The sequence below is a fragment of the Caloenas nicobarica genome, chromosome 31 (genome assembly GCF_036013445.1).
Source record: "Caloenas nicobarica isolate bCalNic1 chromosome 31, bCalNic1.hap1, whole genome shotgun sequence".
Taxonomy (NCBI): Eukaryota; Metazoa; Chordata; class Aves; order Columbiformes; family Columbidae; genus Caloenas; species Caloenas nicobarica.
This window is the reverse complement of record NC_088275.1, coordinates 716204-743878: the sequence shown is the minus strand read 5'-3', so window position 1 is coordinate 743878 and position 27675 is coordinate 716204. Positions and strand designations below refer to the sequence as shown.

General features: G+C 63.5%; 3 protein-coding genes across 3 annotated transcripts; 1 reads left to right on the top strand and 2 right to left on the bottom strand.

The window, feature by feature from the left end:
- Positions 1-3391: 3391 nt before the first annotated feature.
- On the bottom strand, positions 3392-10077 carry RHBG (Rh family B glycoprotein). Its single transcript, XM_065653645.1, has 10 exons — positions 9897-10077; positions 7798-7984; positions 7241-7391; positions 6967-7114; positions 6501-6667; positions 6157-6294; positions 5849-5982; positions 5525-5646; positions 3661-3734; positions 3392-3467 (listed from the first exon to the last, which is right to left on the bottom strand). The coding sequence occupies exons 1-10, from the start codon at positions 10075-10077 to the stop codon at positions 3402-3404; spliced, it is 1368 nt and encodes a 455-aa protein (XP_065509717.1). The 3' UTR covers positions 3392-3401.
- Positions 10078-13612: 3535 nt separating this feature from the next.
- On the top strand, positions 13613-15865 carry HAPLN2 (hyaluronan and proteoglycan link protein 2). Its single transcript, XM_065653646.1, has 6 exons — positions 13613-13687; positions 13927-14040; positions 14291-14641; positions 15066-15182; positions 15285-15470; positions 15582-15865. The coding sequence occupies exons 2-6, from the start codon at positions 13953-13955 to the stop codon at positions 15863-15865; spliced, it is 1026 nt and encodes a 341-aa protein (XP_065509718.1). The 5' UTR covers positions 13613-13687; positions 13927-13952.
- A 1443-nt stretch (positions 15866-17308) lies between these two features.
- On the bottom strand, positions 17309-27501 carry BCAN (brevican). The gene is made up of 14 exons (XM_065653762.1): positions 27417-27501; positions 26904-27296; positions 26544-26718; positions 26324-26451; positions 25035-25328; positions 23264-23656; positions 22462-22650; positions 21829-22290; positions 19805-19912; positions 19506-19664; positions 18352-18434; positions 17850-17994; positions 17461-17643; positions 17309-17371 (listed from the first exon to the last, which is right to left on the bottom strand). The coding sequence occupies exons 1-14, from the start codon at positions 27499-27501 to the stop codon at positions 17346-17348; spliced, it is 2823 nt and encodes a 940-aa protein (XP_065509834.1). The 3' UTR covers positions 17309-17345.
- Between the last annotated feature and the right edge of the window lie 174 nt (positions 27502-27675).

Genomic DNA, 27675 nt, shown 5'->3' with positions numbered 1-27675 from the left:
CTTTCACATTTGAGTATTGTCGGGGGGAGAGGCAAAATAGGAAAATTAGGGTAAAATGAGCTTTTCTTAGCTGTCCTTTGCCACTGTGCAGGGAAAGCGGTGCTGTCTCACAGTACATCTCCCTGCGTCAGGCTGCGATCTGAGGGTGAGCCCTGTTTTGAAAGTCACGGAGGAGAGAGCCCCCCCCGCAGGTCTGGGGAAACTGAGGCACAAGCGGTGTCTGGCACCCAATCCACCCTCGAAGCAGAAGCAGTGTGACAGTGGGGTGCTCGCCCAAGCTCCGATCATCACCCAGCCGCCACGACCCGCTTGTCCCGGGACGGGCCCCTGGAGCCGCGGGCAGAGCCGGTGCTGCCTCTCCCCGAGCTCGCGGGGCCGGCCGGATTATCTGCTTAGCTGCACCATCTGTTCGCCAAACTGCCATCATTATGTTCAACTTGGGAAGAAAACGGCCCCTACAGAGAAGCAATTTGTTCGCTGACTAAACCTTTCAGGCTCTCGCCGTCCGAACTCACCCTCGCCGCTGCACGGGCGAGCTCTCCGCTCGCGCCCGGCTCGCTTAAACAATCTGCGGGGAGAGTGGCGGCGCGCAAACTGGGCGTGCTGGTAAATGGGAGCGGGGAGGAGGGCGCAGGGCTCCCCTAATCCGATTACAAAACATAACAGCCTTTCAGAGGGGCCGGGGGGCTGGGGAGGGGGGAGGTCCGTTTCACACCCGACCCTTACGTCTGGGGGTCTCGCAATGATCTCACTGGAGGGGCTTTTCTTCCCGGCGCAGTGGGTCGCTTTTGAAACGTGCTGCGAGGAGTTCAAAAAGGGGAAAGGGGCTGCCTGGGAAAGGAGAGGAGAGGGCTGGGAAGGCGGTGAGGTGGGAGGGGGTGGCGGGGGGCCGGGGGCGCTGCCCGGAGCCGGGTCCCCCCTTGCTGCAGCACTGGCCCTGGTGCCGCTTCTCCCTCTTGCACCCGACTTGGCAGCACGGCACCGGGGAGCGGCGTGTGACGCGGGGACACGGGCACGCGGGACGTGTCCTCACTGTGAGCCGAGCGTGGATGGGGCCGGGGTGTCCGCGCAGAAATAACCTTCCCGCAGCTGCGGCGAGAGCAGAGCCGCGTGGCCCATTCCTCTGCGGTTTTTGTAGAAATTTAGTGGCACCGAAGCATTTAGCAAATGTGGTGACTTCGCCAGGTTTTCCGTAACAGACAACTGAAACTGGAAAAGTTAAAGTGACAGTTTGATGTGTCAAAGTGAGAAGTTTTGACCTTCTCCTGTGGAGCAGTGCTTCAGGCTCCAAAGTTTCTCTGATTTGATTTAATTCCTTTTACAGAGGATAGAGCCCCATTTAAAACCAAAGTTTTACGGTCACCCTGAAACTAAATTATTTTTATTATGTTTCTGCATTTTTGATGCGATAATTTAAAATAACTATATGTCTCAACAGCAGCAGGTATTACAAGAAGATGGTGTAAAATTTGGCCTTTTGGGTGGGTAGCAAACCACTCAGCCCAAACCTCGCTACGCTGTCGCTGAACCCCCGTCTGCTCTGCGTGGGATGAGGCCGTGTCCCTGACTGCCCTGGGGAGGCCGCAGCTGGAATATTGTGTCCAGTTCTGGGCCCCTCAGTTCCAGCAGGACAGGGAACTGCTGGAGAGAGTCCAGCGCAGCCACCAAGATGCTGGAGGGAGTGGAGCATCTCCCTGCCGAGGAAAGGCTGAGGAGCTGGGGCTCTGGAGCTGGAGAAGAGGAGACTGAGGGCTGAGCTCATTCATGGGGATCAATATGGAAAGGGGGAGTGTCAGGAGGATGGAGCCAGGCTCTTCTGGGTGACAGCCAGTGACAGGACAAGGGGCAATGGGTGCAAACTGGAACACAGGAGGTTCCGCTTGAATAGGAGAAGAAACTTGTTCGCGGTGAGGGTGCCAGAGCCTGGCCCAGGCTGCCCAGGGAGGTTGTGGAGTCTCCTTCTCTGCAGACATTCCAACCCGCCTGGACACCTTCCTGTGTAACCTCAGCTGGGTGTTCCTGCTCCGGCGGGGGGGTTGCACTGGATGAGCTTTCCAGGTCCCTTCCAACCCCTGACGCTCTGGGATTCTGTGATTCTGTGTCCCCCTTCCCAGGGACGGTGCTGGCAGCTGGGGACGCCTGCGCCCGCGGGACCCCCCCCCAGTCTGGCATCAGAGGTGTGAAAGTGTCTGGCACCCCCCAGGCTTGTGGGGGTGGGTCCCCTCCGGGCCCCTCTTGCAGGAGACCCCAGCATGGCCACCCCCGCCCCTCCGGGAGCCCCGTGGGGCTGTGTCCCGGCTCCAGGTGCTGCAGGAGCCTCCCAGGGGGTCCCAAGCAGGAGATTTAGGGGTTGCTGCCTGCACCTGGGGCAGGGCGAGAGCATCTCAGGGTGGCCCCCCACCCTGAGATGCTCTAGCCCTGCCCCAGGTGCAGGCAGCAACGCCTAAATCTCCTGCCTGGGACCACGCGTGGAGACAGGGAGCTGGGTGCTGACGGGGATCCTGGAAAACGAGGGGGCCTGGGGGCTGCGATCATCGGGGGAGCATCACTCTCCCAAAGTGGACGAGCACTGGGGGGCACCTTCCTGTTTTGGGGGGGGAGTGGGTGGCTTTTTCTTGGCCCCAGCCTGAGGTGCTGTGTGGGAAGGGGGAGGCAGGGGGTCACCTCCGTGCTGGACACCCCGTTGTCACCCTGGTCTCACCCCCCGGCGCTGGCTGCTCTGGGCTGTCACACCCTCTGGTGGCCAAGGCTCTAGGAGGGGAGATGGAGATGGAGCAACCCATGGAACCCACAGCCTCGGTCTTTGGGGTGGGGGTTTCTGGGGGCTTTGCTTTCCTCCCTGGAAGGAAACCTGAAGGAAACTTAGCCAGCAAAGCCAGGTGGGTGCTGTGTGTGTTCCCCAGCAAATCCCGAAGCTACAAAATAAGTTCTATGTGTTTTAATTGTTGTGTACAAAAACTACAGAGTATAGAATATCTCCACTACTTTCCATGGAGCTTGGCGTGCCCCTTTCCTGACACAGCAACCCTAAAGAAAAGAGCCCCGCTCCTTGCCTTCCTTTCTTCCGTGCATCTCAGAGAGTGGTAGGTGAGGAAACTGAAGCACAGAGCAGAGAGGGGAAGGGGCTGAGCCAAGTCTGGACACCCTGAGGCGTCCCTGGAGCAAGCCGGGTTGCTCCCACAACAAGCACCCACGTCCCTGCAGCATCTCTTCACTCAGCAAAGGCCTGTGGGCACCCGACGGCTCCCCAAGCCTTTGGGACCAGGAGCTGGCTCCCATGTGGGGACAAGCCTGGCTGTCTTTGGAGCCTGAAATTCAGGCTGCCAGAAGCTGCCCGGCGCTGGTGATGCTGGTGGAGGGTCAAGCCTGGTGGTGCAGGACCTCACCGGGGGTCAAGTCCATTACACCGCGGTGCTGGTACCCGGCTCCTTTCTGCTCACCCCGCAGTCGCGTCCTTCCTCGGCCACCTGTGCCAACGCAGAGACACGGAGAGGGGCAGAAATGGGCCCTCAGGACTGTGGGAGGGGACCTGGGTGGCTTTAATGAAGCTGTTTCCCACCCCAAACGCTGCAGCAGGAGGAGGGAGGGTATCGGCAACCAGCCCCTGCTGCAGCCTAAGCCCCCTAAACCACTTTTTTACCAGCAAACACCCAGCTTTACCTCCCAGAGGACTTTGCTTTCCTGGTACCGCGGGTCCGGAGGAGACCTCAGCACCTTCAGCTTCAGGAGGGCTCCTGAGGATGCCGAAAACCGGAGGAGGGCGTCGGAGAGCGTGGCCGCCCGCCCAGCCCGGCTCTTCTCGCCGGGCTTCCCCTGACACCTAGCGGCAACGCGGGGTGGGCGGCGGGGACCCCGGCCCGGGGCGGCCCCGGGGCATCTCCAGCTCCAGCCCCGGAGCATCTCCAGCTCCAGCCCCGGAGCATCTCCAGCCCCGGAGCATCTCCAGCCCCGGCCCCGAGAGCATCTCCAGCCCCCGCCCCGGAGCATCTCCAGCTCCAGCCCCGGAGCATCTCCAGCTCCAGCCCCGAGAGCATCTCCAGCCCCGGCCCCGAGAGCATCTCCAGCCCCCGCCCCGGAGCATCTCCAGCCCCGGCCCCGAGAGCATCTCCAGCCCCGGCCCAGGAGCATCTCCAGCTCCAGCCCCGGAGCATCTCCAGCCCCGGCCCAGGAGCATCTCCAGCTCCAGCCCCGGAGCATCTCCAGCTCCAGCCCCGAGAGCATCTCCAGCCCCGGCCCCGGAGCATCTCCAGCTCCAGCCCCGGAGCATCTCCAGCCCCGGCCCAGGAGCATCTCCAGCTCCAGCCCCGAGAGCATCTCCAGCCCCGGCCCCGGAGCATCCCCAGCTCCAGCCCCGGAGCATCTCCAGCCCCGGCCCCGGAGCATCTCCAGCCCCGGCCCCGGAGCATCTCCAGCTCTGGCCCCGGAGCATCTCCAGCCCCGGCCCCGGAGCATCTCCAGCCCCGGCCCAGGAGCATCTCCAGCCCCGGCCCTGGGCCATCTCCAGCCCCGGAGCATCTCCAGCTCCAGCCCCGGAGCATCTCCAGCCCCGGCCCAGGAGCATCTCCAGCTCCGGCCCCGGAGCATCTCCAGCTCCAGCCCCGGAGCATCTCCAGCCCCGGCCCAGGAGCATCTCCAGCTCCGGCCCCGGAGCATCTCCAGCCCCGGCCCTGGAGCATCTCCAGCTCCAGCCCCGAGAGCATCTCCAGCCCCGGCCCCGGAGCATCTCCAGCCCCGGCCCCGGAGCATCTCCAGCCCCAGCCCCGAGAGTATCTCCAGCCCCGGCCCAGGAGCATCTCCAGCCCCGGCCCAGGAGCATCTCCAGCCCCGGCCCCGGGGCATCTCCAGCCCCGGCCCCAGAGCATCTCCAGCCCCGGCCCCAGAGCATCTCCAGCCCCGGCCCCGGAGCATCTCCAGCTCCAGCCCCGAGAGCATCTCCAACCCCGGCCCCAGGAGCATCTCCAGCCTCGGCCCCGAGAGCATCTCCAGCTCCAGCCCCGAGAGCATCTCCAGCCCCAGCCCCGAGAGCATCTCCAGCCCCAGCCCCGGAGCATCTCCAACCCCGGCCCCAGGAGCATCTCCAGCTCCAGCCCCGAGAGCATCTCCAACCCCGGCCCCAGGAGCATCTCCAGCCCCGGCCCCGAGAGCATCTCCAGCCCCAGCCCCGGAGCATCTCCAACCCCGGCCCCAGGAGCATCTCCAGCTCTGGCCCTGGGGCATCTCCAGCTCCAGCCCCAGAGCATCTCCAGCTCTGGCCCTGGGGCATCTCCAGCCCCGGCCCCGAGAGCACGTCCAGCTCCAGCCCTGAGAGCATCTCCACTCCTGGGAGCATCTCCAGCCCCAGCCCCGGGAGCATCTCCAGCTCCGGCCCCGATGGCAGCCCTGGCCCCAGCTCCAGCCACCGGTGGTTTGTGCAGCACCAAGCACCACCAGCCCCAGTGTACAGGGAGGATCCGCTTTGGGGCTGCTCCTGTTTTCTCCTCACAAATGCATCAATTCCTCTGTCCCACCAAGAGGCAAAACTCACCCACGAGGCAGCCCCCAACTGCGGCCAGCAGCAGGGTGATGGGCAGCGCGCAGAGCTGGCAGAGCGCCTGGTCGGTGGCTGTCCGGCTGCCCTGGGCCACCAGCGGGAACACGAGCTCCAGCCTACAAACCAGAGTGGGGATAGGTTTTTGGGGAGCATATTCTCCCAGGCAGGGAAACAAGGGGCTCCAATCATAGCTGTGAGTGATGTGGTACAAGGGGATGCTGTAACAGAAGGTGTATGGAGCATCGCCCATTTGGGGGGCTGTGGTGGCCCCAGCCGGTGTGTGGGGTCACTGGCACCCCTGATTCTGGCTCTTCTCACCTGCCGCTGTAAGCATCTGCAGTGGCCAGTGCTGCCAGCAGTGTCCCCAGCAGGGCGCCCAGGATCCCCGGCAGCCCATGGACGTTGTGAACCTCACATGTGTCCTGGATTTTCAGCCTGGAGCGCAGGACAGGCTGCAGAGAGCACGGGAAAGAACCGGGATATGGAGGGGGGATGCTCGACCAGGGAGGCCATGCTGCGGCTCGGTGTTTGCAGGGTTGGGATGTGCAGGCTGGAAACATCCTGCCCCTGCTCAAAGGGCGTCCCCTTACCCAGACCAGTGTCCTTGGCTGCCCAAGGCAACTCACCGTAAGGAATCTGAAGCCAAGCAGGGAGATCAAGCCAGCCAGAAACCCTGCAACGAGTGCCCCAAAGGGGGTGACCAGCATCTCCCCAGGCATCCCCATCACGGCCGTGCTGGCCAAGGCAGCATCCTGGATCTGAACCTAAGGGAGCAGGACATGGTTGGGGGAACATCAGCATGGGGCCAGGGAGATTTAGGCTTCATTGAGGACCAAACTGGCTCTTAACAAACCCAGGAAAGCCTAACGGGCAATCCCTTGTGCCCCGGGGTGTATTCATGCTCACCATCCCCATGGGACAGGCCATGGGCAATGCATGAAACTTGGATTTGTCCCAGGAGAGGACCTACCATCCGCAGCGTGCTCTCCTCATAGAGGACAGGCGAGAGCACGAAGGTGGCCATGGTGCTCGCCGCCAGCGAGAAGTAGGTGTTGAGCACTGCCCAGGGCTCGGTGTTGTCACGGGCCGTGGTGGCTGAGCTGAAGCTGGGCCAGAAGATCCACAGGTAGATGGTTCCTGTGAGGAGGGGAAACAGGCAGGTTTTGGTGCTGGGGCTGGTCCCTCATGGGAAAGGAACTTCATGCTAGTGCCGAGGGATGCAAGTGGTCACAGCTTGCAGCACAGGAGGTTCAGGTTGGACACAAGGAAAAGCTTTTTCCTGGAGGAAAGGTGGCGCAGCCCCAGGACAAATCCTCAGGGAGGCGGAGGATCACTCTCCTTGGTGGTTTGCAGGTCTCCATGCTTTCCTAGCATTGGCGATGGTCCTTCCACCACCATGTCTGTAATTCCAGCGCTGTAGGATTTGAGCTCCGTACCAATCACAGCAAAGACATCTGAGAGGGGCCCCACATTCTGCTGGTCTTTCCTCTTGTCCATATGGGACTGGTGCAAGATCCGTGAAACCATCAAGCCAAAATATGCTCCGAAGGTGTGGACAGTCAAGGAGCCACCGCTGTCGCTTACCTGGTGAATACCGAAAATGCTGTGCGGGAAGGGGGGATATGGGATTTGTCTGTACAGACAAGGTAGGTCTTGAAATGAGGAGCTACGGTCCCCCCCTTTCTGGTGGGCCCCCGGTTGGTGTCTCACCCCCATGAGGCTGAGCAGGATGTATTCATTGAGACTGAAGAGGGTGACTCCCAGTAGGGTCAGCAGCAGCATCTGGACGGGGTTTACCCTGCCCAGAACAGCTCCGGCAGAGATCAGGATGGCTGCGGTGCAGAAGTCGGCGCTGACCACGCTGGGAAGGAGAGGGAAGACATGGAGCCGGAGCCGGCACTGCCGGGGGGCGAGCGCGGGAGCTGGAGAGAGCAGGGTTGAGAGGATAGGAGCTGAACCCACAGCCCGGACCCTGCGTCCCACCGCTCCTGCAAGCCGAATGGGCAGCCCAAGCCTTGCGATGCTGGTGACAAGGGGACAGCTGGGCTTGAGGCAGGTGAGGGCTAATGTGCCCCCCTCAAATGCTTGGCTGTAATGCTGGCAGTACTTACATAGCCCTTACTAGCATGATACTCAACCCAGAGTCCTACTTGTCCTCATAATCCTCCTCCCAAGCAGAGCTGTGAGTTTTACAGAGGAGGGAGCCAGTGTGCCAGGGTTGGACCTGGCAGCAGCACGGCTGGGCAGCAGCAGCCCCCCCACCTTACCTCTGAGCTCCCACGTGAATTTTGCCATTCAGGAAGAAGTATAAAAACCCCTGGATCAGGATGGCCCACTGGACGGCGAAGGCCACGGTGAGGATGCTGGTGGCCACGCTCCCCGGCCCGTAGCGGCCGAGGAAGGCCACCAGGAGCCCAAAGCCAAGGAGAGCTCGGAGGTGGCCATCCCGGAAACCTGGCAGAAGAGAGGCAGGAGGGTGGGTCTGGAGGGGGGAGAGCAGGCTGAACCCCTCCGGCCTGCTGGTCCCCCCGAGGGGACTCGGACACCCTCAGCTCTAACAGGTTCTGGGGAGCTGGAAGCTTCAGCTGGTATAAATCAACCTTGTGCCACCTACGCATTGATGCACCTGGGGTGGATCAGGCCTTGGAGATCTCAAGAAGAAAGCATGAGTGGTTCTTGCTTGTCCCGGTGACAGGTGCAGCTGTCCCCCCCGTCATGGTCCACCCAACCCTTTGCAGCGGCTCCCGACCACCCCATTTTCAACCTCTTTGTGCATTACGTGCCCATGGGCCACCTGCAGCCCAGAACCTCCCGGGCTGGCCAGGAGCCCCCTGCACCCCCAGCACCAGCATGAAGGGGGGGCTGAGATGTAGCTGCCCCCTGGGACTTCTCAGCTTCTCCTGAAAACACCAGGTCCTGCTTTGTGGGACGAGAGGACCCAAAGGGTGAGCAGCAAACTGGGACCACTCTGGTACCATTTCACAGAACCATAGAATCATTTTGGTTGGAAAAGCCCCTCAAGATCATCGAGTCCAACCATTAACCCACCCTGGCACTGCCCCATGTCCCTGAGAACCTCATGTCCGTCTGTCCAACCCCTCCAGGGATGGCGACTCCAGCACTGCCCTGGGCAGCCTGTTCCAACGCCCCACAGCCCTTTGGGGAAGAAATTGTTCCCCACATCCAACCTCAACCTCCCCTGGCGCAACTTGAGGCCGTTTCCTCTGCTCCTGGCGCTTGTTCCTGGGGAGCAGAGCCCGACCCCCCCTGGCTCCAAGCTCCTTTCAGGCAGGTCAGAGATCAGAAGGTCTCCCCTCAGCTCCTGTTCTCCAGCTGAACCCCCAGCTCCCTCAGCCGCTCCATCACACTTGTGCTCCAGCCCCTTCCCCAGCTCCGTTCCCTTCTCTCAACTCGCTCCAGCACCTCAAGGTCTCTCTTGGCCTGAGGGGCCCAAAACTGACCCCAGGATTTGAGGTGTGCCCTCTCCCCTTGTTTGATGGCAAACCAGAGGAGGTGGGACCTGATTCCCACTTGGTTTCAATGCCCTTTGCACCCCTTCGTTGTGCCGACAGCTGCGCCGCGTCCTGTCCATGTGCCGGGTGGTGAGTCACTCTGTGCCGGGTGGGGTTGTGTGGGCAGGCGGAACCGGGAGAACCTGCCTGCTGCCCGCTCCCTGCCCGCTCCCTGCCTGCAGCTCCGCTCCCCTCCCTCGGCCAGGGCGCTCCAGAGGCTCCTTCCCATCGCCTGCCTTGCCCTTGCCTCCGAGCAGCTGCGTGGATCCCTCATCCCCCAGCCCAGGAGGAGTTTTGCAGCGATGCCCACACGCAGGGGGATGCTCCTGATAGAGCAGACGCCCCAGCTCCGTGTCGTGTGCTGTGGCAGTACCGAGGCGGCCGAATCCTCCGTGAAAGGGGCTCAGAGCAAATCCCTCAGCACAGAAAATCCCAACAGGTCGGTGGGAAGTTTGGAGACCCCAAAGTGTGCGGAGCAGCTGCCAGGTTTCCCCCTGGGGACGGGAGGGTGATCCCAGCTGTGTCACCCTACCGAGTGATCCCTTCTGTGCTCCAGCTGCTGGAACGCATCCTGGACCCAAATGTCCCTGGTTTGGGCCAGGCTTTGTCCAAGCACATGGGAAACCCTTGCGGCACATCTGTTTTCCACCCACCAACCCCTCCTCGGTGGGATGTATCAGCACCCCAGCCCCGTGGCTCACTGTTTCCCTTCCTCTGTTTTATTTTGGAGTCTGGTCCAGTGCCGGACGGTGTGACAGGTCTGTGCTGAGCACGGGGACGTTCCGTGCCACCCCACCAGCAATGCCTCCCAGGTAGAGCCGGCCTCTGCACCCACCCAGGGCGGGGGTACTCACGGGGATGCTGAAAACCCGAGTCAGGCTTTCTCCGGCTGCAGTTCAGCTGCTGGGAGCAGAGCTCGGCGCTGCTCTCGGGGCTGTACTGGACAAAGACGGCGAAGAGGATGATGGTGAGGATTTGGAGGAGGAAGCACAGCCCGGAGAGCTGGAGCCTCGAGGTGACAGTGTGCTCCGGCATGTTGTGGGGTGTCCGGGGAACGTAACCCCCGAAAGTGGAGACACGAGGAGTGACGTGCAAACCCCGCCTGCCCGGGTGGCTGCTGGGTCCTGCCCTGCCTCGGGGCTTCCCGCGGGCGGAAGAGTCTGAACCGGAATGGGATGGTGCCGCCAACGCCGAAACCCCGGTCTGCCGCCCTGGCACCCCTCGGCACCCAGTTCTACCAAATCAGGCGACTTGGGACACTGTGCTGGGGAAGCACACAGGGTTTTTGGTGTCAGCGTCCATCTCGGCTGAGTGGGAGATGGTTGGGTGGGATTTGGGTGTGGGGGGAGCCGTGGCTGGGGAATGCCCGGGGTTTCAGCTTTCCTGGGGGTTCGGCATGGGAGGAACGAGTGGTTTTGGGGGATCAGGTCAGACAGAGGAGATGGAGGGTGGTGCAGCAAGCACAGTGGGAGTGATTCATTACAGAGGTGCTGCGCTCGGCAAGCTCAGCAAAGCCAGGTTTAAACAGCAGGAAAAATGATGGTTCAGGGGGATTTTGGTGAAGAAGTTACCTGTGGGACTGCGTGGAGAGGAGGAGGAGCTGAGCCTTGATAACCAAGGGCGAGGGGGGAGTCAGAGGCTGCTGTTAGCAACCCGTGCCAGGAGAGCTGGCGGGAGCTCAGAGCTCGAGTGTTGCTTTTGCTTTTCTTTTCTTTGGCTGCTTTTGCAGAGAGGTGTTTGTAATGCACCGAGAGCGGGTACAAATTCCAAAAAGGGAGAGGAAGAGAAAAGGACCCGAGAAGTAAAACACAGCGTGTTTGAGAAGTGACTCTGATAACTCTTTTCCAGACCAACGGGCCAAATTATGATCTCAGATAAGCAGCATCAGGCTGGGGTCGTGCCACGACGCTGATGGGATGGGGAAGGGGAATGAGTCACATTTGGAAGCCCCAGAAAGTGCCCTGCTTTGGGCTGTGGTTTTGTGAGAGCCGAGGGGTGTAGCTATTGCCTTCATTTGGGAAAAATGCAAGAAAATACTCAGCTCCTTTGTGGTACCGCAGAGCTGGAAAACAGCATCCTCTGGCCAAGGAGCCCTGAGCCCATGTCCTGAGGCCAGGAGCCGCTGGGGGGGGTCAGGATCCACTTTTGCAGCCCTGGGCATGGGAAGGAGCAGGGAGTGTGATGGGCACTCTTTGAACAGCCATGGACCAGCAAAACACAGTCACAGCTGGTTTGGGTTGAAGGACCTTCCCAGCTCCCCCAGTGCCCCCCAGCCATGGGCAGGGACATCTGCACCAGCTCAGGTTGCTCAGAGCCCCGTCCAGCCTGGCCTGGGATGTCTCCAGGGATGGTTCACCCACCACCTCTCTGGCCAACCTGGGCCAGGCTCTCACCACCCTCAGGGCCAACAATTTCATTACATCCAGCCTGAATCTCCCTCCTTTAGTGTAAAACCATCACCCCTTGTCCTGTCACAACAGGCCCTGCTCAAAAGTCTGTCCCCATCTTTCTTTTAAGTCTGGAAAGGCCACACTAAGGTCTCCCCGGAGCTTCTCTTCTCCAGCTGAACCCCCCAACCCTCTCAGCCGTTCCTCCCAGCAGAGCTGGTCCAGCCTCAGGTCATTTCTGGGGCTCCTCTGGCCCCTCTCCAGCAGCTCCATGTGTGTCCTGTGCTGGGGACCCCAGAGCTGGACGCGCTGCCCGGGGGTCTCAGCAGAGCGGAGCAGAGGGGACAATCCCCTCCCTCCACCTGCCGCCCACGCTGCTGGTGACACAGCCCAGGACACGGTGGGTTTCTGGGCTGCCAGCCCACATGGCAGCTCATGGCCAATCTCTCACCCCCAAGTCCTTCTCCGCAGGGCTGCTCCCCACCCCTCCATCCCCAGCCTGTATCGATACCGGGGGCTGCCCTGGAACAGGCTGCCCAGGACAGTGGTGGAGTCACCATCCCTGGAGGGGTTTAAAAGGCGTTTACATGACATTCTCAGGGACATGGTTTAGTGCTAGAGTTGGGTTAGGTTGTGGCTGGACTCGATGATCCTGAGGGTCTGCCAACTGAAATGATTCTACTCGTACTCCTACTCCTATCCTGCCCTATCCTATCCTATCCTATCCTATCCTATCCTATCCTATCCTATCCTATCCTATCCCATGACCCAGGTGCAGGACCTCGCACTTGGCCTTGTGGAACCTCATGAGGTTCGCACAGCCCCACTTCTCCAGCTTGTCCAGGTCCCTCTGGACGGATCCCGTCCCTCAGGTGTGTCACCTGCACCGCTCACCTTGGTGTCACCCGCAAACCTGCTGAAGGTGCCCTCGATCCCACTGTCTATGTCATTGATGAAGATATTAAACAGTACTGGTCCCAGTACAGACCCCTGGGGGACACCAGTCATCACTGATCTCCACCCAGACGCTGATGCACGGGGACACGCGGGAGAGGAGCGTGCAGTGCTGCTGGGCTTTAACCTTTCTCTGCAAAAAAAAAGCCCTGACCAGTTTGAGCTGGGAGAGCCTTGGAGGCACCAAAGTTGGGCAGGTTATTGCATTAACCCCTCTGCACAAGCAGCCCAGTCTGACCAAGGGCTGGGGGCTGCGGGAGCGGCTGGGGGCGAGGGGCCGGGGAGCCATCGTGCGCCCTGGTGCCGCTTTCCCTGGAGAGGTTTGTTTTCTGTGCTGTGCGTGCCACGGCAAAGCCAGGATCACTGTGTCCCTTGGTGCTGGGGACAGACGCTGCTTGTCTTCTGTCTCCTTTGAGATGAGCCTCCTCCACCCCTGGAGACAGACCCCGGGGGAGGGAGAAGATACGGGAGCCCAGAACACAGCCCCATTGTCTGGCCTTGTTTTGCTCCCGGCAGCATCCCAGCCTCAAGGTGACGATGGAGAAGCCTCTCTGGTGACTTTTCACCAGCCGGTGGGCTGCAAGAGCGGCGGGACCCCTCGCACAACCCACGGGAGCCCCGAAAGATGGGAGCAGCATCCCTACATTGGACATGCGATGCAGGGGAAGGCACAAAATGAACTATTGCCCTGATGTCTGCAGGAGCAGAAAGCACCGTCCCGGTGCCGGGAGCCAGCGCCGAGGGGAGGCTGTGCCGGCCCAGGGGGCTGCCGGGGGCCTGTGCGCTGCCGGCATTTTCCCTGAATTCCCTGGCGCTGTGGCCTGCGAATAAAGGGATGTTTGTTAGCCGGGACCGCTGTGTTTTGCCGAGCAGAACAATAAAGAGAAAGATGCTCACAATGGGAAATTGTGCTTCCTCCTCCCCGTGCGTTCCTCAGGGAGGTGTTGGGGGGAAAAATAGAGAAGAAAGCGGGAAGAGACAGCGACGGGGCAGGGAGCGAGGGCACGGCCGGCGCTCGCCGCTCCCTCCGCCATGGGAGCAGACACCAAGGGACCGCGGGGCTGCGGGGCTGCCGGGACGCTGCCCGCTCCGGGACGGTGACAGGGCAGGGGCGGGGGCCACCCGCTCACCACCTCCCGTATCCGTGTGTCCCCTCTTCCCGGCAGCACCGAGACACGGGTTTGGCCTTTCCAGAGCCCTCGGCCCTGTGATGTGGCAGCTGTGACGGAGACGGGACACAGCGGGCGCTGGGGCAGGACACACGCTGGAGACGTTGGATGGAAACGGTGGCTGCACAAAGGACGGTAAGAGGTGTGGGGCACCAAGGAGTGGGGTTGGGGCATCCTGTGTCCTCAGTGTCCTGCGAGGGGACATCCCCTTTGCACAGTGAATATCGATGAGCCCCCAACAGAGCCGGGCTGTCCGTCGACCCCACGGTGTCCCCGGCTGCAAGCCCTGCAGATGCCCCTCGCCATGTCCTCCGGTCCCCACCAAAGCTGGGGTACGTGCCGCTGCACGTCGCTGACCCCCGTGCTGCCCCCAGGCACCGTCCTGCCCCCGGCTCTAAGGATGCTTTGGCTTCTCCGGCTCGGCTCCCTCTGGCTCTTGGTGGCCCCCCCGGCATCAAGCATCTTCCAGCGGCCGACAGGGAGCCCGGGTAGGCAGCGGGGCCCAGGGGGAGGATGGGGTGCTGCTGCTCGGGGTGGGTGCTGGCAGAGGGGGATGACGCCGGGGGCGTCCAGCCGGGGCTGTGTGTCCTGGGGCTGGCAGGAGCGGGACGAGGAGCCAGGATGGTCGCTGGGAACGGGGCTGGAGGTGCTGATGAGGATCGAGAGACACCAAGGGAGGTGCTGAGGGGGCGGTGGGGCCATGGTGAGCCAACGCCGAGGCTGCCGGCTGTGCCGCAGCCCCCCCGCGCCTGCAGTACCTGCTGGAGCCCCTCCACGCCACGGTGCACACGCAGCGGGGGGCCACGGCCACCCTGCCCTGCGTCCTGCGTGCCCTGCCCAGCAACTACCGCGTGAAGTGGAGCAAGGTGGAACCGGCCAACTACCGGGAGAGCATCATCATCATCACCAACGGGCTGTACCACAAGAACTACGGGCCGCTGAGCCCGCGGGTGCGCCTGCGGCACAGCCACCGCTATGACGCCTCGCTCACCATCACCAACGTGGCTCTGGAGGACGAGGGACGTTACCGCTGCCAGCTGGTCAATGGGCTGGAGGACGAGAGCGTCTCGCTAACCCTACACCTTGAAGGTGAGGCTGGGCTCCCTCCCACCGCATCCCCTGGGGATGTGGGACAGAGAGGGGACCCCAGAGGGAACCAGGGGTCCATGCCCGAGTGTCCCCATCCCTCGTGTCCCTAATTGCAATGCACCATGGTCGCAGCCTTATCTTCAGCACCGAATCTCCAGGGAAGAAATTGTTGCCCCCAAGGGTGGTGAGAGCCTGGCCCATGTTGGCCAGGGAGGTGGTGGATGAACCATCCCTGGAGACATCCCAGGCCAGGCTGGACGGGGCTCTGAGCAACCTGAGCTGGTGCAGATGTCCCTGTTCATGGCAGGGGGGGCACTGGGGGAGCTGGGAAGGGCCCTGCAACCCAAACCAGCTGTGATTCAATGAGAAGCCAAAGCCTCCTTGGGGAGAGCATCTCCTTCACCCTCCATCCCTGTGTCCTCAGGTGTTGTCTTCCCCTACCAACCCAGCAATGGGCGCTACAAATTCAACTACCACGAAGCCAAGCGAGCCTGCGAGCAGCAGGACTCCCGCCTCGCCACCTACCAGCAGCTTTATAAAGGTGAAGTGTCCACAAAAAAACCCCTCTTTCTCCCCCAAAACACGCCTTGCTCAGCACGGGGAGGAGGGAAGGGCTGGTGCTGAGCCGGTTCTGGCCCCGCAGCCTGGACGGAGGGGCTGGACTGGTGCAACGCCGGCTGGATCCTCGATGGGACCGTCCACTACCCCATCATCAACTCGCGAGAGCCGTGCGGTGGCCGCCTCCTCCTGCCGGGCGTCCGGACCTACGGGGCCAAGGACAAGCAGAAGGACCGATTTGATGCCTTCTGCTTCACCTCTGCTCTTCAAGGTAGTGCTGTGGTCCCCACCATGGCACCGCTGCTTTGTCTCGGGGCTGGGGTTGTTCCCGGGAGGTCACCCACGGTGGCCTGTCACCCGTTGTGTCCCCATCCATCCCCAGGCCAGGTCTACTTCATCCGGGGCCACCTGAACTTCAAGGAGGCCGGGCAAGCGTGCCAGAACCATGGGGCCGCCATCGCCAAAGTGGGGCAGCTCTACTCAGCCTGGAAGTTCTCGCGGCTGGATCGCTGTGACGGGGGGTGGCTGGCGGACGGCAGCGTGCGGTACCCCATCACCACCCCCCGCCAGCGCTGCGGGGGGCTGCCCGACCCCGGCGTCCGCAGCTTCGGCTTTCCCAGCAAGGAGCTGCGGACCTACGGCACCTACTGCTTCACCGGGAAGTAGGAGCAGCGGGAGGAGAGGTGGGCTGAGCGGAGGGGACGCTGGGGGGACACCTGTCCTCGTCACCAAGGTGGAGAGGTCGAGGTGGGGGACTGGGAGGGGGTCTCCCAGTGGTTTGTGCATCCTCCGACGGAGCGCTGGAGCTGGATTCGGGTGCTCATTGCATCCTATGATGGAGCTGCTCCCTGCACCCCAACCTGCTTTGGGACTTCTCGCGGTTCAGGGCTCGCTGGAGAAGCCAGACTCATTGCTGGACCAGGAACGGGGCTCCGGTCCAAGGACCCCCTGCCAAGGGCAGCACAGGCTCCCCGTTCCCCAACCTCGCTGTGTCCTTCGCCCTGTCCTCGCTCCCCGCAGCCACGAGGACTCTGGCTGGTGCAAGTGTGACAGCGGGCTGGGCATTAATGAGCGTGACTAATGGAGTTTCGCCTTCTCAATTAATAAAGTGACGGTAGAGCTGCATGGCAGAGCTGCACTCCCGCCTGGCCGCTGCCCCCCGGGACCGTCTGGCCCCTCCATGAGGAGATTTGCCAAGGGTTTTCCATCTCAGACAGGAGGACAGCCAGTGCGGGGGCCCCCCAGCTGCCCTGTCCCGGGGTTATCGGTGTCCCTGGCACCGCACACCGGGAGTTTCTGAGTTTTGCTGTTCGACGCGGCCAGGGAGAGCTATAAAAAGCCCTATTGCTGGCACAGCGCCGGGGGAAAAACTGCGTGGGGAGATACCAGCATCCCCCTGCACCTGCAATGTGCCCCCAAGTGCCCTGTGTTCGCATCCCAGCCCAAGCCCTGAGCGGTCCCCAAGGCCAACCCGATGTGGGGGCCACTTTGGGCTGTTCCTGCAGTCCCTGGGGATGTCGCTGTGCCCAGGCTGTTCCTGCTGGCTCCGCAGCTGCTGTGCTCCAAATTTTGGGGCTGTGCAGCCCTGTCTGTCCCACCCCTGTGCCAGGGCTGCCCCAGATGACCAGGCCACTGCTCTGTGCCACCCGTGTACCTGTTTTAAGACCCACAGCAACATGAAGGGGAGTTTGGGAGGCACCCGTGGCAGCGGATTCTGCCTTTCCTGCAAGTGCAAAAGCATCCAAGCCCCAGGACAGACACTGAGCTGCAGCACAAGTTGGGTGTCCCCCTGTCCCCCCCGCGAGGGTGTCACAGGACAAGGACCTGTGGGCCAGAGATGGGAGAAAGGGGACGCCGGCACAGCAAAGCCATCACCTGCCCGCAGTGCCCCCCCTTGACTGGGACTCCGTTGTGGCTCCAGCAGCAAAACACCCTTCGTGCTACGTTTCGAGTCGCTGTCGGTCCCTTTCAAGGGAATCTTTATTTATTAGGATTTCTTTGTACAGATATAAAACAAGCAAGGAAGCAGACACCCAGCGGCGAGATTTCGCCACACGCCGGTGTCTGCGCTGGTGTCTCGGCATCAGCTCCGTCCGCGGTGGCTCCAGCGCCCAGGGAGGGGGCGGCTTCTGCCCTGGGGACTCGCTCAGTCGTCGGGGGGCTGACCCAGGCCTGGGGGGGACACAAGAAGCCCCAGGTGAAGTGAAAGCCCCAACAGATGCTGGGGGCAGTGGGGGAGATGGGGGGAACCCCACGCTCACCGGGGCGACAGGCGAGCTGGGGGGGTTCCCACGTCCCATCCTCCCGGCACCGGATGATGGGTGAGCGGCGCGGCGCAAAGCCGGGGCGGCACTGGTACCGCGTGATGGAGCCGATCTCGTAGCGCTGCTTTGGTTTGCCGAAGGCGCGGGCGTTGCTGACAGCAGGGGGGGGCCCGCACTGCACTGCGGGTGGGGGGACAAGGGGCCATTGCACCCATCCGTGGATGGCCACCCCCAAACCACAGCAAACACCCCCGATATACCCCAAACGAACCAAAGGTCCCAGGCACAGGACCCGTTTCCCCGCTGCGGGGATGGTGAGGAACTGCTGCTTTGGGGTCTCAGAGGGGTGCAGCCCTTGCCCGGTGTGGGGGGGCTGTTCACCTTACCCAGCCCCATTTTGCAGGTGTAGGACAGGTGGTAGTTGCAGGGCACGTCGCTCCACTGGCCCCCGTCATGCCACACAATGACCACACAGTTCTCCCCGGAGAGAAAGTAGCTGTCGGGCTGCCCAGGGTGCCAGTTCTCGTAGAGCTGGGGGGACAGGGGGGACGGGGGGGACGGCGCACTGCAGCACACCCTTTAAGGGGGGGACAACACCAGCGTGCACCCAGCTGCAGCCTCCTGGCCATGACACCCCATCGGGAACGAGGTTCCATCTCCGCGCCACCTGGGACCCCAAACCCCGGGTCTGGCTCACCCATAGCACCCCCAGGGATGCTCAGCCCGGCCGAAGCGAGCAGCTCTTGGCGGGGCTGCAAAGCCCGGTCCCAGGGTTGGACTTGTCCCATGGGCACATCCCCAAGGACGCTTGGAGAAGGACGACGAGGTGCCTGGCGGGGGGTGGCTCTTTTCTCGGGGGGCACATGGGGGGCTGGCAGCCCGACTTACCAAGGGGCTCCCGTCAGACCACTGGAAATCCCCCTCGATGGTCCGGTCGTTCAAGCCGATCCACTGGTATTCCCTGTACTGGTCTGGGGGGGGGGCAGGGGGGTGCTGGGGGGGGGCACAGCTGGGACCCCCAGCGCCCCCCGTAAGGAGGGGGCTCAAGGGAGCTGGAGGCTGAGGGGGTGAGCGCGGGGAGGCGGGGGTGTCCCCAGCCCTGCAGTGGGGGTGCGGGGGGGTTTAGGGACAAGGGGGCTCCAGAAGGGGACACAGCGGGGACCCTCCCCCCCCCGCGCTGCACCCCGGGGGAGCGACCGGATGGGACTGGCCGGGAGAGGGCGGCAGCGCCCTGTGTGCCCACGGTCCTGCCCATCCCTGCCCGTCCCTGCCTGTTCCTGCCCGTCCCTGCCTGTCCCTGCCCATCCCTGCCCGTCCCTGCCTGTTCCTGCCCGTCCCTGCCTGTCCCTGCCCGTCCCTGCCCGTCCCTGCCTGTCTCTGCCCATCCCTGCCCATCCCTGCCCATCTCTACCAGTCCCTACCTGGCCCTGCAGGTCCCTGCCTGCCCTTTTCTGGTGAAGCCGGTCCCTGCAGCTCCCTGCCCCTTCCTGCATCACCCACGTCCCTCCAGGCCTCTCCGTGTCCCCCCTGCTGCTGCCCCCGTCCTGCTCTATCTCCCCATGCTCTTCCAGCCAGGTCATTGCTTTGCATTCAAATGGACTCGCGCATGTCCAACCCTCTGCTGGTCTGTCCAACCATTGTGCATCTGTCTGTCTGCTCCCGTGTCTGTCCATCTATCTGTCCGCCTGCTCCTGTGTTTGTCTGTCTGTCTATCCATCCATCCATCCATCCATCCATCCATCCATCCTCCTCCAGCCCAGCGATCCCTCTGCCTCTCACTAGCCAAGTGGCCAGTGAGGATCCAACCACAGTCCGGTCAATCCATCACATCAGCTATTTCCTTTTCTCTTTATTTTCTTTGGCTCCCCTGCACTGTTTCTGCATCTCCCATGGCACAGCAGGGCTGGGGCTCTGCCTTGGACCTCATCTACTATTTGGCTTAAGGTTTAAAACTGGAAGCCCAGCAGTGAGGGATTCTGAGGGTCCCATGGACAGAGGTTTCGTGGGAGCGATGCGTCGGGGTCTGGGGCGGCACCACGTACCGTTGATGAAGTCCTGCTCTTCGGGGGTCAGGATGGTGGCCAGGTGCCCCCCATAATGTCTGCACTGGGTCTCCGCGTCCTCCCAGCTCCGCCGTGTAGAGAAGTGCTTGTAGCAGGCTCCCTGGAAGCCGTCCCAGCCGGGGCTGCACTTCTCCAGCGCTGAGCCACGGCGGGGGCGAGGAGGGAGACAGGACAGGGTCAAAGTGATGGAGCCCAGCCCGTTAGCAAGGAAAAAAAAAAAAAAAAAAAACCTGATTTCCCCACATTTATGTCTCTGGGTTGGGCCGGGGCGGACTCACGTCTCTCGCAGCTGCTGCCTCCGTAGCCGGGCAGGCAGAGGCAGGCGGGGTGGGCACCGTCCTCTGTGCAGGTCCCTCCGTTCAGGCAGGGGTTGGGGACGCAGCCACCTGCAAGGGACACGCAGCCGTTCCTCACTGCGGGAGCTCAGACACAGGGACCACCTCGTTAGTGCCCGACATCGTTAAACATTGTCTCTGCAGTGAGCACCCTACAGGTGCCTGAGCTGGGCACCAAGTCTGGGACAGGACAGCGGGAGGACTTGCGTGTGCAGTGACGTGCCCGGAGCCATCCCGTCTGCCCGCGCTGCCCTCGGTTCTTTGGCGTCTCCCCGGTCACAGGGACACGAGCTGGACGCTCCTGGACCCGCCAGCCCCCAGCCCTCTCCTGCTTTCCCCTGCAGCGACGTAGCGAACACACTTTGGGACAGGATGTGCAAAGGACAAAGTCTTAGGCAAGTCCCGGCTGCCCGTCCCCAGCCTGGCAGCAAAGCGAGCCCCCCGCCTGTCCCCCGATGTCACCTTCAGCCCGGCCAGGGCCGATAATTCAGGCGGCACCATCCCCAACCCGCACCAGCCCGTTACGGTCATTAAGGCGCCCGGAGCACATCGTGTGCTCCCAGCCCGGCTCAAGAGCGTGATTAACGCTGTCGCCAGCGCCAGCGGAGCGGGGACTGGACGTCCTTGACACCCTCCAGCCTCACGATGCCCCATTTAATGGTCCTTGGCTCAGTGGAGCCGTGCCAAGGACGATGGTGCCGAGGACGGTGCTGCTGCCCTTGCCCGTCGCCAGACACTGTCACCTCCCCTGGCTCGGGACACCCAGCTCATCCTCAGCAGACCAGAGTGCAACGAGCTATTTTTGAGGCACACGTACGGCTCTTTCCGAGCATCTCTCCCTGCCCGGGCAGGAGCCGCCCCGCCAGACCCAGCTGTCCGGGGAAGGTGCCAGGCGGGGAGGGCACTGCCGGACCCCACAGAGACCCCCGCGCAGGGGGGCAGGAGGGCGGACAGGGCAGGGGCTTGGCTGCTGGGAGTGTCACCGGAGCTGGGAACATCCCGGGGGGGACAGAGGAAGGGTGACACCCGCCCGCACAGTTCAAGCACCCACCGCTCACCCGTCTCAGTCCCTAATGCTGATGTGGGGGGGGGAGCTGCGCTCTCTGTGGGGGCCACAGCAGCAGCTTTGGGGTGCTTGGCCATTGAGGGCTGCCCAAGGCGGGGTGCTCCTGGTGGGGCTCTGCACCCCACCACCCAGCAGTGCCCCCCAAGGGTGGGAAGCCATCCCCGGCTCGCGCCATGCACGTTCCAGCCCCCGTCCCTCTGCCCCGCTGAGCGCGGGGGGGCCCTCGGAGGGTACCAAGCAGCCGTAACCCCCCACCTCGTGTGGGGTCCCCTCCGCCCCGCTCCCCGGGGACTCGCGCTGGGGGGACCAGGAGATTAGTTCGTCAGTGGGAGAGGCGCGCGGGGGAGCGAGGCAGCAGACGCGGGGACGCAGGGAAGAGCAAGCCCAGATGCTTGTTCTAGAAAGCTTTTAATTCCCTTTATTAGTACCACTGTTAGTCAGAGTAGGGGTTTGGCCCTTCGATTTTTTTTTTTTTCATGGAAACAGTCATTAAAACACTTCACAGAAGTAGAAGAGATTTAAGTGCGTGCAGAGCTCAGACCAATTTGTTTGACAAATATGTGCTTCTCCGGACCTGTAACCTTCCCTTACCCAGCTGAGAAGGAGAGAGAGAGAGAAAGAGAGGAGAGACGGACGGACGGATGGACAGAGGGAAGCACAGCGTGAAGGAAAGGCGTTGGCTTTCTCTAGTGGCAGAGAGCAGCCAGGAGGGCTGCCCCGAGGGCCAGGGCGCTGCGGCGGGGACCCCCGGCCGGGCGGGCGCCTGCGCCGACGCTGGCACGCTCGGTGGGGAGGGCAGGCAGGGGGGCGGCCGTGCTGGGGGACAGGTCCCCCAACCCCACCGGGGCCACCCCGGAGCCACCAGTATGGGGAGAGGTGAGGCCGTCCCTGCGGGTCCCACCTGGTTCTCCGGGAATGGCTGCAAGGAAACCCTCCACCGTTGCAGCGGAGGGAGCGGGTTGCTCTTCCTCCTCCTCATCCTCCTCCTCATCTTCCTCCTCTTCTGAAGATACTGTGGGCATCCCATGGTCAGTGCCTGGGGGTCGTGGCACAGCCTCTTCGCCTCCTGTGGCTGGGGCACCGCTGCTGCCGGGCACCTGCGTGTGCCATGGGGTGACCACCGTCACCTCTGCCATGGGGATGGTGGTCCCGGCCCTTGGGGCCACAGGCGAGGGGACCCACAGGGCCCCTGACTGCTCCTCTCCCTCCTCCTGCGGCTGCGAGGGTGCCGGGGGCAGTGGGGACACCCTGGGGCTTTCGGCCACGTCTCCCGAGAGCTCAGCATCTTCGGTGGGGGGCACAGGGGTGCTCGCCCTGCCGGACCCGTGGCCACGCGGAGGGGTCCCACCAGGCTTTCGGCTATCTGTCGAGGTGGCAGAAGTGGCACTGGTTGGCGATGTCACCTGGTGTCCTGGTGCCCCAGGGCTGGCAGCGTGGGCCGGCTGCCCCATGGCATCCCGCGGGCGGTCAGGGCGGCATGTGGGGATGGTGGGGCTGGGTGGCCGGGGAAACCCCTCAGGGTGCTCCACGTCACCTGCTGCAGCCCCGTCCAGGGACGGGGCACCGGTGGGTCCCTCTGCACCTGCCCGTGGGACCACGGAGATCATCTGTGTGCTGGTGACGGTGTCCGGCTCCATGGGCTGGCTGGGATCTCGCCCTCCGCCCAGGCTCTCCACCGATGCGATGCCGGGGTCCCTACCCGGCGCTGCTCCCTGCTCCTCCTCTGCAAAGGGCAAGAAGAACGGTAGTGAGACTCTGGCACCAGAGCCAGCCCGCCCGCGGGGCTGTGGGCACCGGCATCGCCTGCCAGCGCGGTCCTGCTGCAGCGGGCACAGCCTGGGGGCAACGCCAGCACAGAGATCCACAGGGAGATGGAAGCCGCCCCGAGCCCACGCGATGTTGTCCCCACCAAAGCGGCGTGGCAGAGCGAGCTCCGGCTCGGTCGCTGCCAAGCCCAGCCCCACACAAGGTTCCCTGCGGCTGGGGCCATGTGCAGCCCCTCACCGCTGCGCCTGGCCTCCTCTCCCTCTGGCCGCCAGCACCCTCCTCCAGCTCTCTGCAACTAAACCATGGTCTGGCACAGACCCTGCATGCTCAACCCCGGCCGAGAGAGGGACGGACTGATGTCCCTGCACTGGTGACTTGTGCACAGCCCTACGCTGAGCCACCCGTGCCCTGGCCATGGCTGTTCCCTCTGCCGAAGGGATGGGAGCGGCTGGGGCAGCCCAGGCACCCACGTGTGCCTCTGACCTCTCCTGGCAATGCCGGCACCTCCATCCCTGCGGCTCCTCTCTGCACCCCAGCCCTGGCATCGCCGCAGTGGCCGCTCGACCTACCCGTGCGGGACGGCTCGTGCCCGGGCGCTGGGCACTCCCCAACTGTCCCTGTCGCCCCCTCCTCCGCGGGGGACCGGCTCCCCGGCTCTGCACCACAGCTAAGCGGGACGCCTGCCTCGGGGACGGCCGCGGCCGTGGGGAAAGGGACGGCAGAGGACATGGAGGTATCTAGCGGGGGGTGCCGGGCGCCTGGCCCCAGTGCGTCTTCGGGGGACAGGCTCGGCTTTTCCAGCTCCGCGTCCTCAAAGAAAGGGACGGCGTATATAGCCCCTCGCGACTCAATCTCCACTTGCGCTCTGGGCAGCTGCAGCTCCTCCAGCTTTTCTGCCACTGTAACAATCTCCTGGAGGCCCTCGGGCTCTCTGGCAGCCTCAGGGAAAGAGTTTGTCCCTTCTGTGGGCAAAAAGAAAGTGGGATATTACTGCCCGGTCCTGGCCATGGAAGGCAGAGGTGCCCTCGCCCCGGCGCGGGGTTGGAGCCCTGGGGACAGCCTGGCACCCCGTTGGGGACCCAGCTCTCCGTGACCTCCCTTTCCCACTAAGCAGGGCTGGTGCAGCGCAGGATCGGGACCCTGGAGCCGCCAGCCGCGGTGGGAGCTGTAGGGCTCGGTAGCGGCCGTGGCACCGGGTCCTGAGCCCTGGTTTCCCGAGGTGATGCTGATTTACGCCGCCCGTGCAGGCCCTGGAGCCACCAGCCACGGCTCGTGGGTTCGACTGTTCTACACTCAGCATTTCCTGCTTGTCCCTGTCCTTCTCAATGGTGATTCTCCCCCTTTCTCCTCCTCCCCCTGCAGCAAACCCTGAACCTCAATGGGCACCAGCACCAACCCCCGGCGGGGTGCCTCTCCAGGCCCCCATCTCCATCCCCGGGGAGCGCAGATTGTTAGTGGGTTACGGGGGTCACGGATTCATGGGACGGGTCCATCCTGCCTAACCCACGGGCTTTTCTGGGGAAACCGAGGCATGGAGATGCGTGGCATCCCATTGATTCTGGGGAGCCCCCGTGGCTCCAAGGGGGTGCACAGAGATGTGGGAGCGGGAGGGAGGAGCAGAGAGGCGGCTCTTCCTCCCTCCCTGCCTGTTGTCCCTGCCAGCGTCCGTCCTCGCTCGTCCCCTCCCAGCTGTGTCCGCCAGTGGCCCCTGGCAGCTCAGCGCTGCCCATGGGGCTCGGTTCCCACTCACCGCTGTGAGATCCTGCCCAAAACCACGGACCCGGCAGCACCCCCGGCCAGCAAATGAACCATCCCACAGCCGTACCCATGCAGCTCACACAGACCGACGGTGCCACACGGGACATCCCTGCTCCGTCACGATATAGTGGCATGCAGTATTGAGGACATGCAAGGCATCCCTACTCTGTCACAATATATCGGCATGCGCTATTGAGAACATGCAGAGCATCCCTCCTCTGTCACGACGTATCAGCATGCAGTATTGGGCCCATGCACGTTATCCCTCCTCTATCGCGATATATCGGCATGCAACACAGAGACCATGCAAGGCGTCCCTATCCTACCGCGACAGGTTGACGTGCACAACTGAGACGGTGCAAAACAGCCCTGCTCTATCGCGATATCACAGTGCACAGCACGGAGGGATCCCGACCCCGCAGGACACCCCAGCTCTGCAGCACCCAGCGCTTGGCGCGCTGGTGGGCTCGAGCCAGCACCCCGCACACACCGAGCACCCGCACCCCTGCCCAGGGGTGCCCCAAACCCTCACGCTGGTCCCTGTCTGGGAGCACCTGCAGGCTGGGGGGTGCCCATCTTTACCTCGAAAGCAGTACGCATCGTATCTGCTCTGGGCATCGGGGAATCCCGTCTGGTTTCGGAAGAGGAAGATGGTTTTGACACCCGGCAGGGCCCCGCCGCAGCGTTCCCGGGGGGTGACGATGGGGTAGCGGACGCTGCCGTCGGCCAGCCAGCCGGGGCTGCAGGCGTCCAGCCCCGCGTTCCAAGCCGCGTAGAGCTGCCCTGTCCTCGCCAGCTCCGCACCCAGCGCCCGGCATCGCGCCGCCGCCTCCTCCAGCGTGAATTTGTCTGGGGCCGTCTCCAAAAAGATCTCCCCTGAGAAGAGAGGAAGGAGGCGGCTGTCAGAGCTGGGGAGGGAGACACGGGCTCCGGGAGCTCTTCGCCTCCTCCACTCTCTGCACGGTCCCAGGCGCTGGCTTGGGGATGGGGACCCCCAGCGTGGGCATTGGGGGCTGGAGGGTCCTGCCTGCTCCCTGCCTGTCTCTGGTCCCCCTGCACAGGCACATGACAACCGCAGCACGGGGACAGCTGGAGCGGCCGCGCCACACGGGATGCCTGCCCTTGCACATGGGGCTGAGCCTTTAAGGCACCCAGGAAAGGGACAGCAGAGGAGCAGGACCGTGCCCTGCACAGCACAATGCACCTATGGGGACATTTCCAAGGGGACCTTGTTCTGGGGCTTCATGCTGCGAAGGGCTGGTGATCACCGCCATGAGGCACGCTGCGTGCCAGCACCCACGACCGCACCGATCTCCCCGTCCCAGCACATCATCCCCCGCGCACCACCGACCGGCACCGCATCTCTGCCACCTGCCTGGCATCACCCAGCCAGCCCCACAGCAGCTGCAGCTGCCGGCGGGGACCCTCCCTGGGGACGGAAGGAGGGACTGGCCACCCCCCTGCGCGCCCAGCCAGGCGGGACGTGTCCGAACTGCAGGACACGCAGCACCCCAGCGCGTGCGAAGCACGACGTGAGCTGGCCCAAACCCCAAAACACCACGTGCCGCTGTACCCACAGCGCGGTGACAGCCTGGGGCAGGTCACCCTGAGCATCTCCCAGCCCCAAGGCCAGGGGTGAGTGAGGGGAGAGCCCCGCGCCCCCCAAAACCCAACCAGCAACGCAGCACAGCAAGTCCCTGCACTTGCAGGCAACAAAGTGCCCAAAGCCTTGCAGAGCTCAGAGGCTGCAGAGCCAGCGCCTGTGATGTGGGGTGATATTTTCACGTGGGCTTATGGCGGGTTACGGGGGCGAGTTAGTGCAGCCGGAAAAGCGGGGAAGGGCAGGACGGGGCCGCGGGCACCACAGGCACCTGGGAGCTCCTCGGCATAGCAGTACACGTCGTACATGTCCTCTGGGTCCACCACCCCGTAGTTCCTCACCCCGGGGAAGCCGTTCATGTCTCCATAACAGGCCTCGCGAGGCGTGTGGATGGGATACCTGGGGTGGGAAAGCACAGGGAGGGCTGGTGACTGGCGGCGGGGTGACGGGGGAGGCGACGGACGCGACACCCGGGCTGTGGCGGTGCCCACCTGACGGTCTGGTCGGCGATCCAGCCGGCATCGCACTGCTCGTAGCCGCCCATGTAGGCAGCGTAGAGCTGCTCGGGGGTGGCGATGCGGGCGCCGATCCGGGCACAAGCCTCCTGCGCCTCGGTGAAGGTGTAGGCATAGCGCATGGAGCCCTCCCGGTAGTGAAACACCACCCCTGGGGGGACACGGGTGTGGGCAAGGGGCTTCGTGGCAGCCCCCTACCCCCACGGGTGCACCTTTGCAGCAGCCCCCCACCCACACGGGTGCATCTGCACCCAGGTGCAGCGGGGTTTGCTGAAGCAGGAGAGGGACCCCTGTCTTCCCCCACCCCAAATCCCACCGGTCTCCACTTGGAGGTACCTTTGACTTTGACGTCGAGGATGTCATGGCCGTCCTCGATGCCGTGCTGCACGTCGCAGCGGTAGATCCCCGAGTCGTTGGGCCGCAGCTCGGTGAGCAGCAGGGAGGCGTTGGTGTAGCGCTGGTGGAAGATGGGCAGGGAGGCGCGGAGGCGATAGTCCTCGCTCACCTTCACCCTGTCCCCCCGGGCTACCAAGATCTCCACCTCCCTGCCCTCGGAGATGAAGGTCCACTTGACCCGGGGGGCTCCCAGCACCGCGCGGCGCCCGGCTGTGCCGGCGGTGGGCAGGGGACCGAGGTAGGTGATGAGGCAGGGGATGGTGATGTCACCCGCCAGCACGGCGTCAAGGGCCGGGTGGCGCGGGATGGAGACCTGCAGAGCCTTGAGGTCCTCTGGTGGGAGAAGAGAGCAGCCGTGAGGGGGACCGGCACGGGGGCCCCCACCCCAGACCCTCACCCAGCCCCCCATGGGTGCAGGGAGCAGCACAGGTGCAGCCGATGATGCTGAGTTACCTGTGCCATCTCCAGGACCAAACACCTCCGGGACCACCGTGGGGACAAACACGCAGAGCAGCAGCAGCGGGAGGGCTGAGGCCATGCTCTGCCCTGCAAGGGGGAGGAAAAACCACCAGCTGTGCTTACAATCCAAAGAAGCTTCAAAAATATCCCTTCCCTGCAAGGGAGGGAGAGGCTGAGGGAGCCCCCGGCTCGTGGGCACAGGGATGTGGTGATGTGATGTGTCAGGGCAGGGGGACGGAGAGGCCGTGGGGTA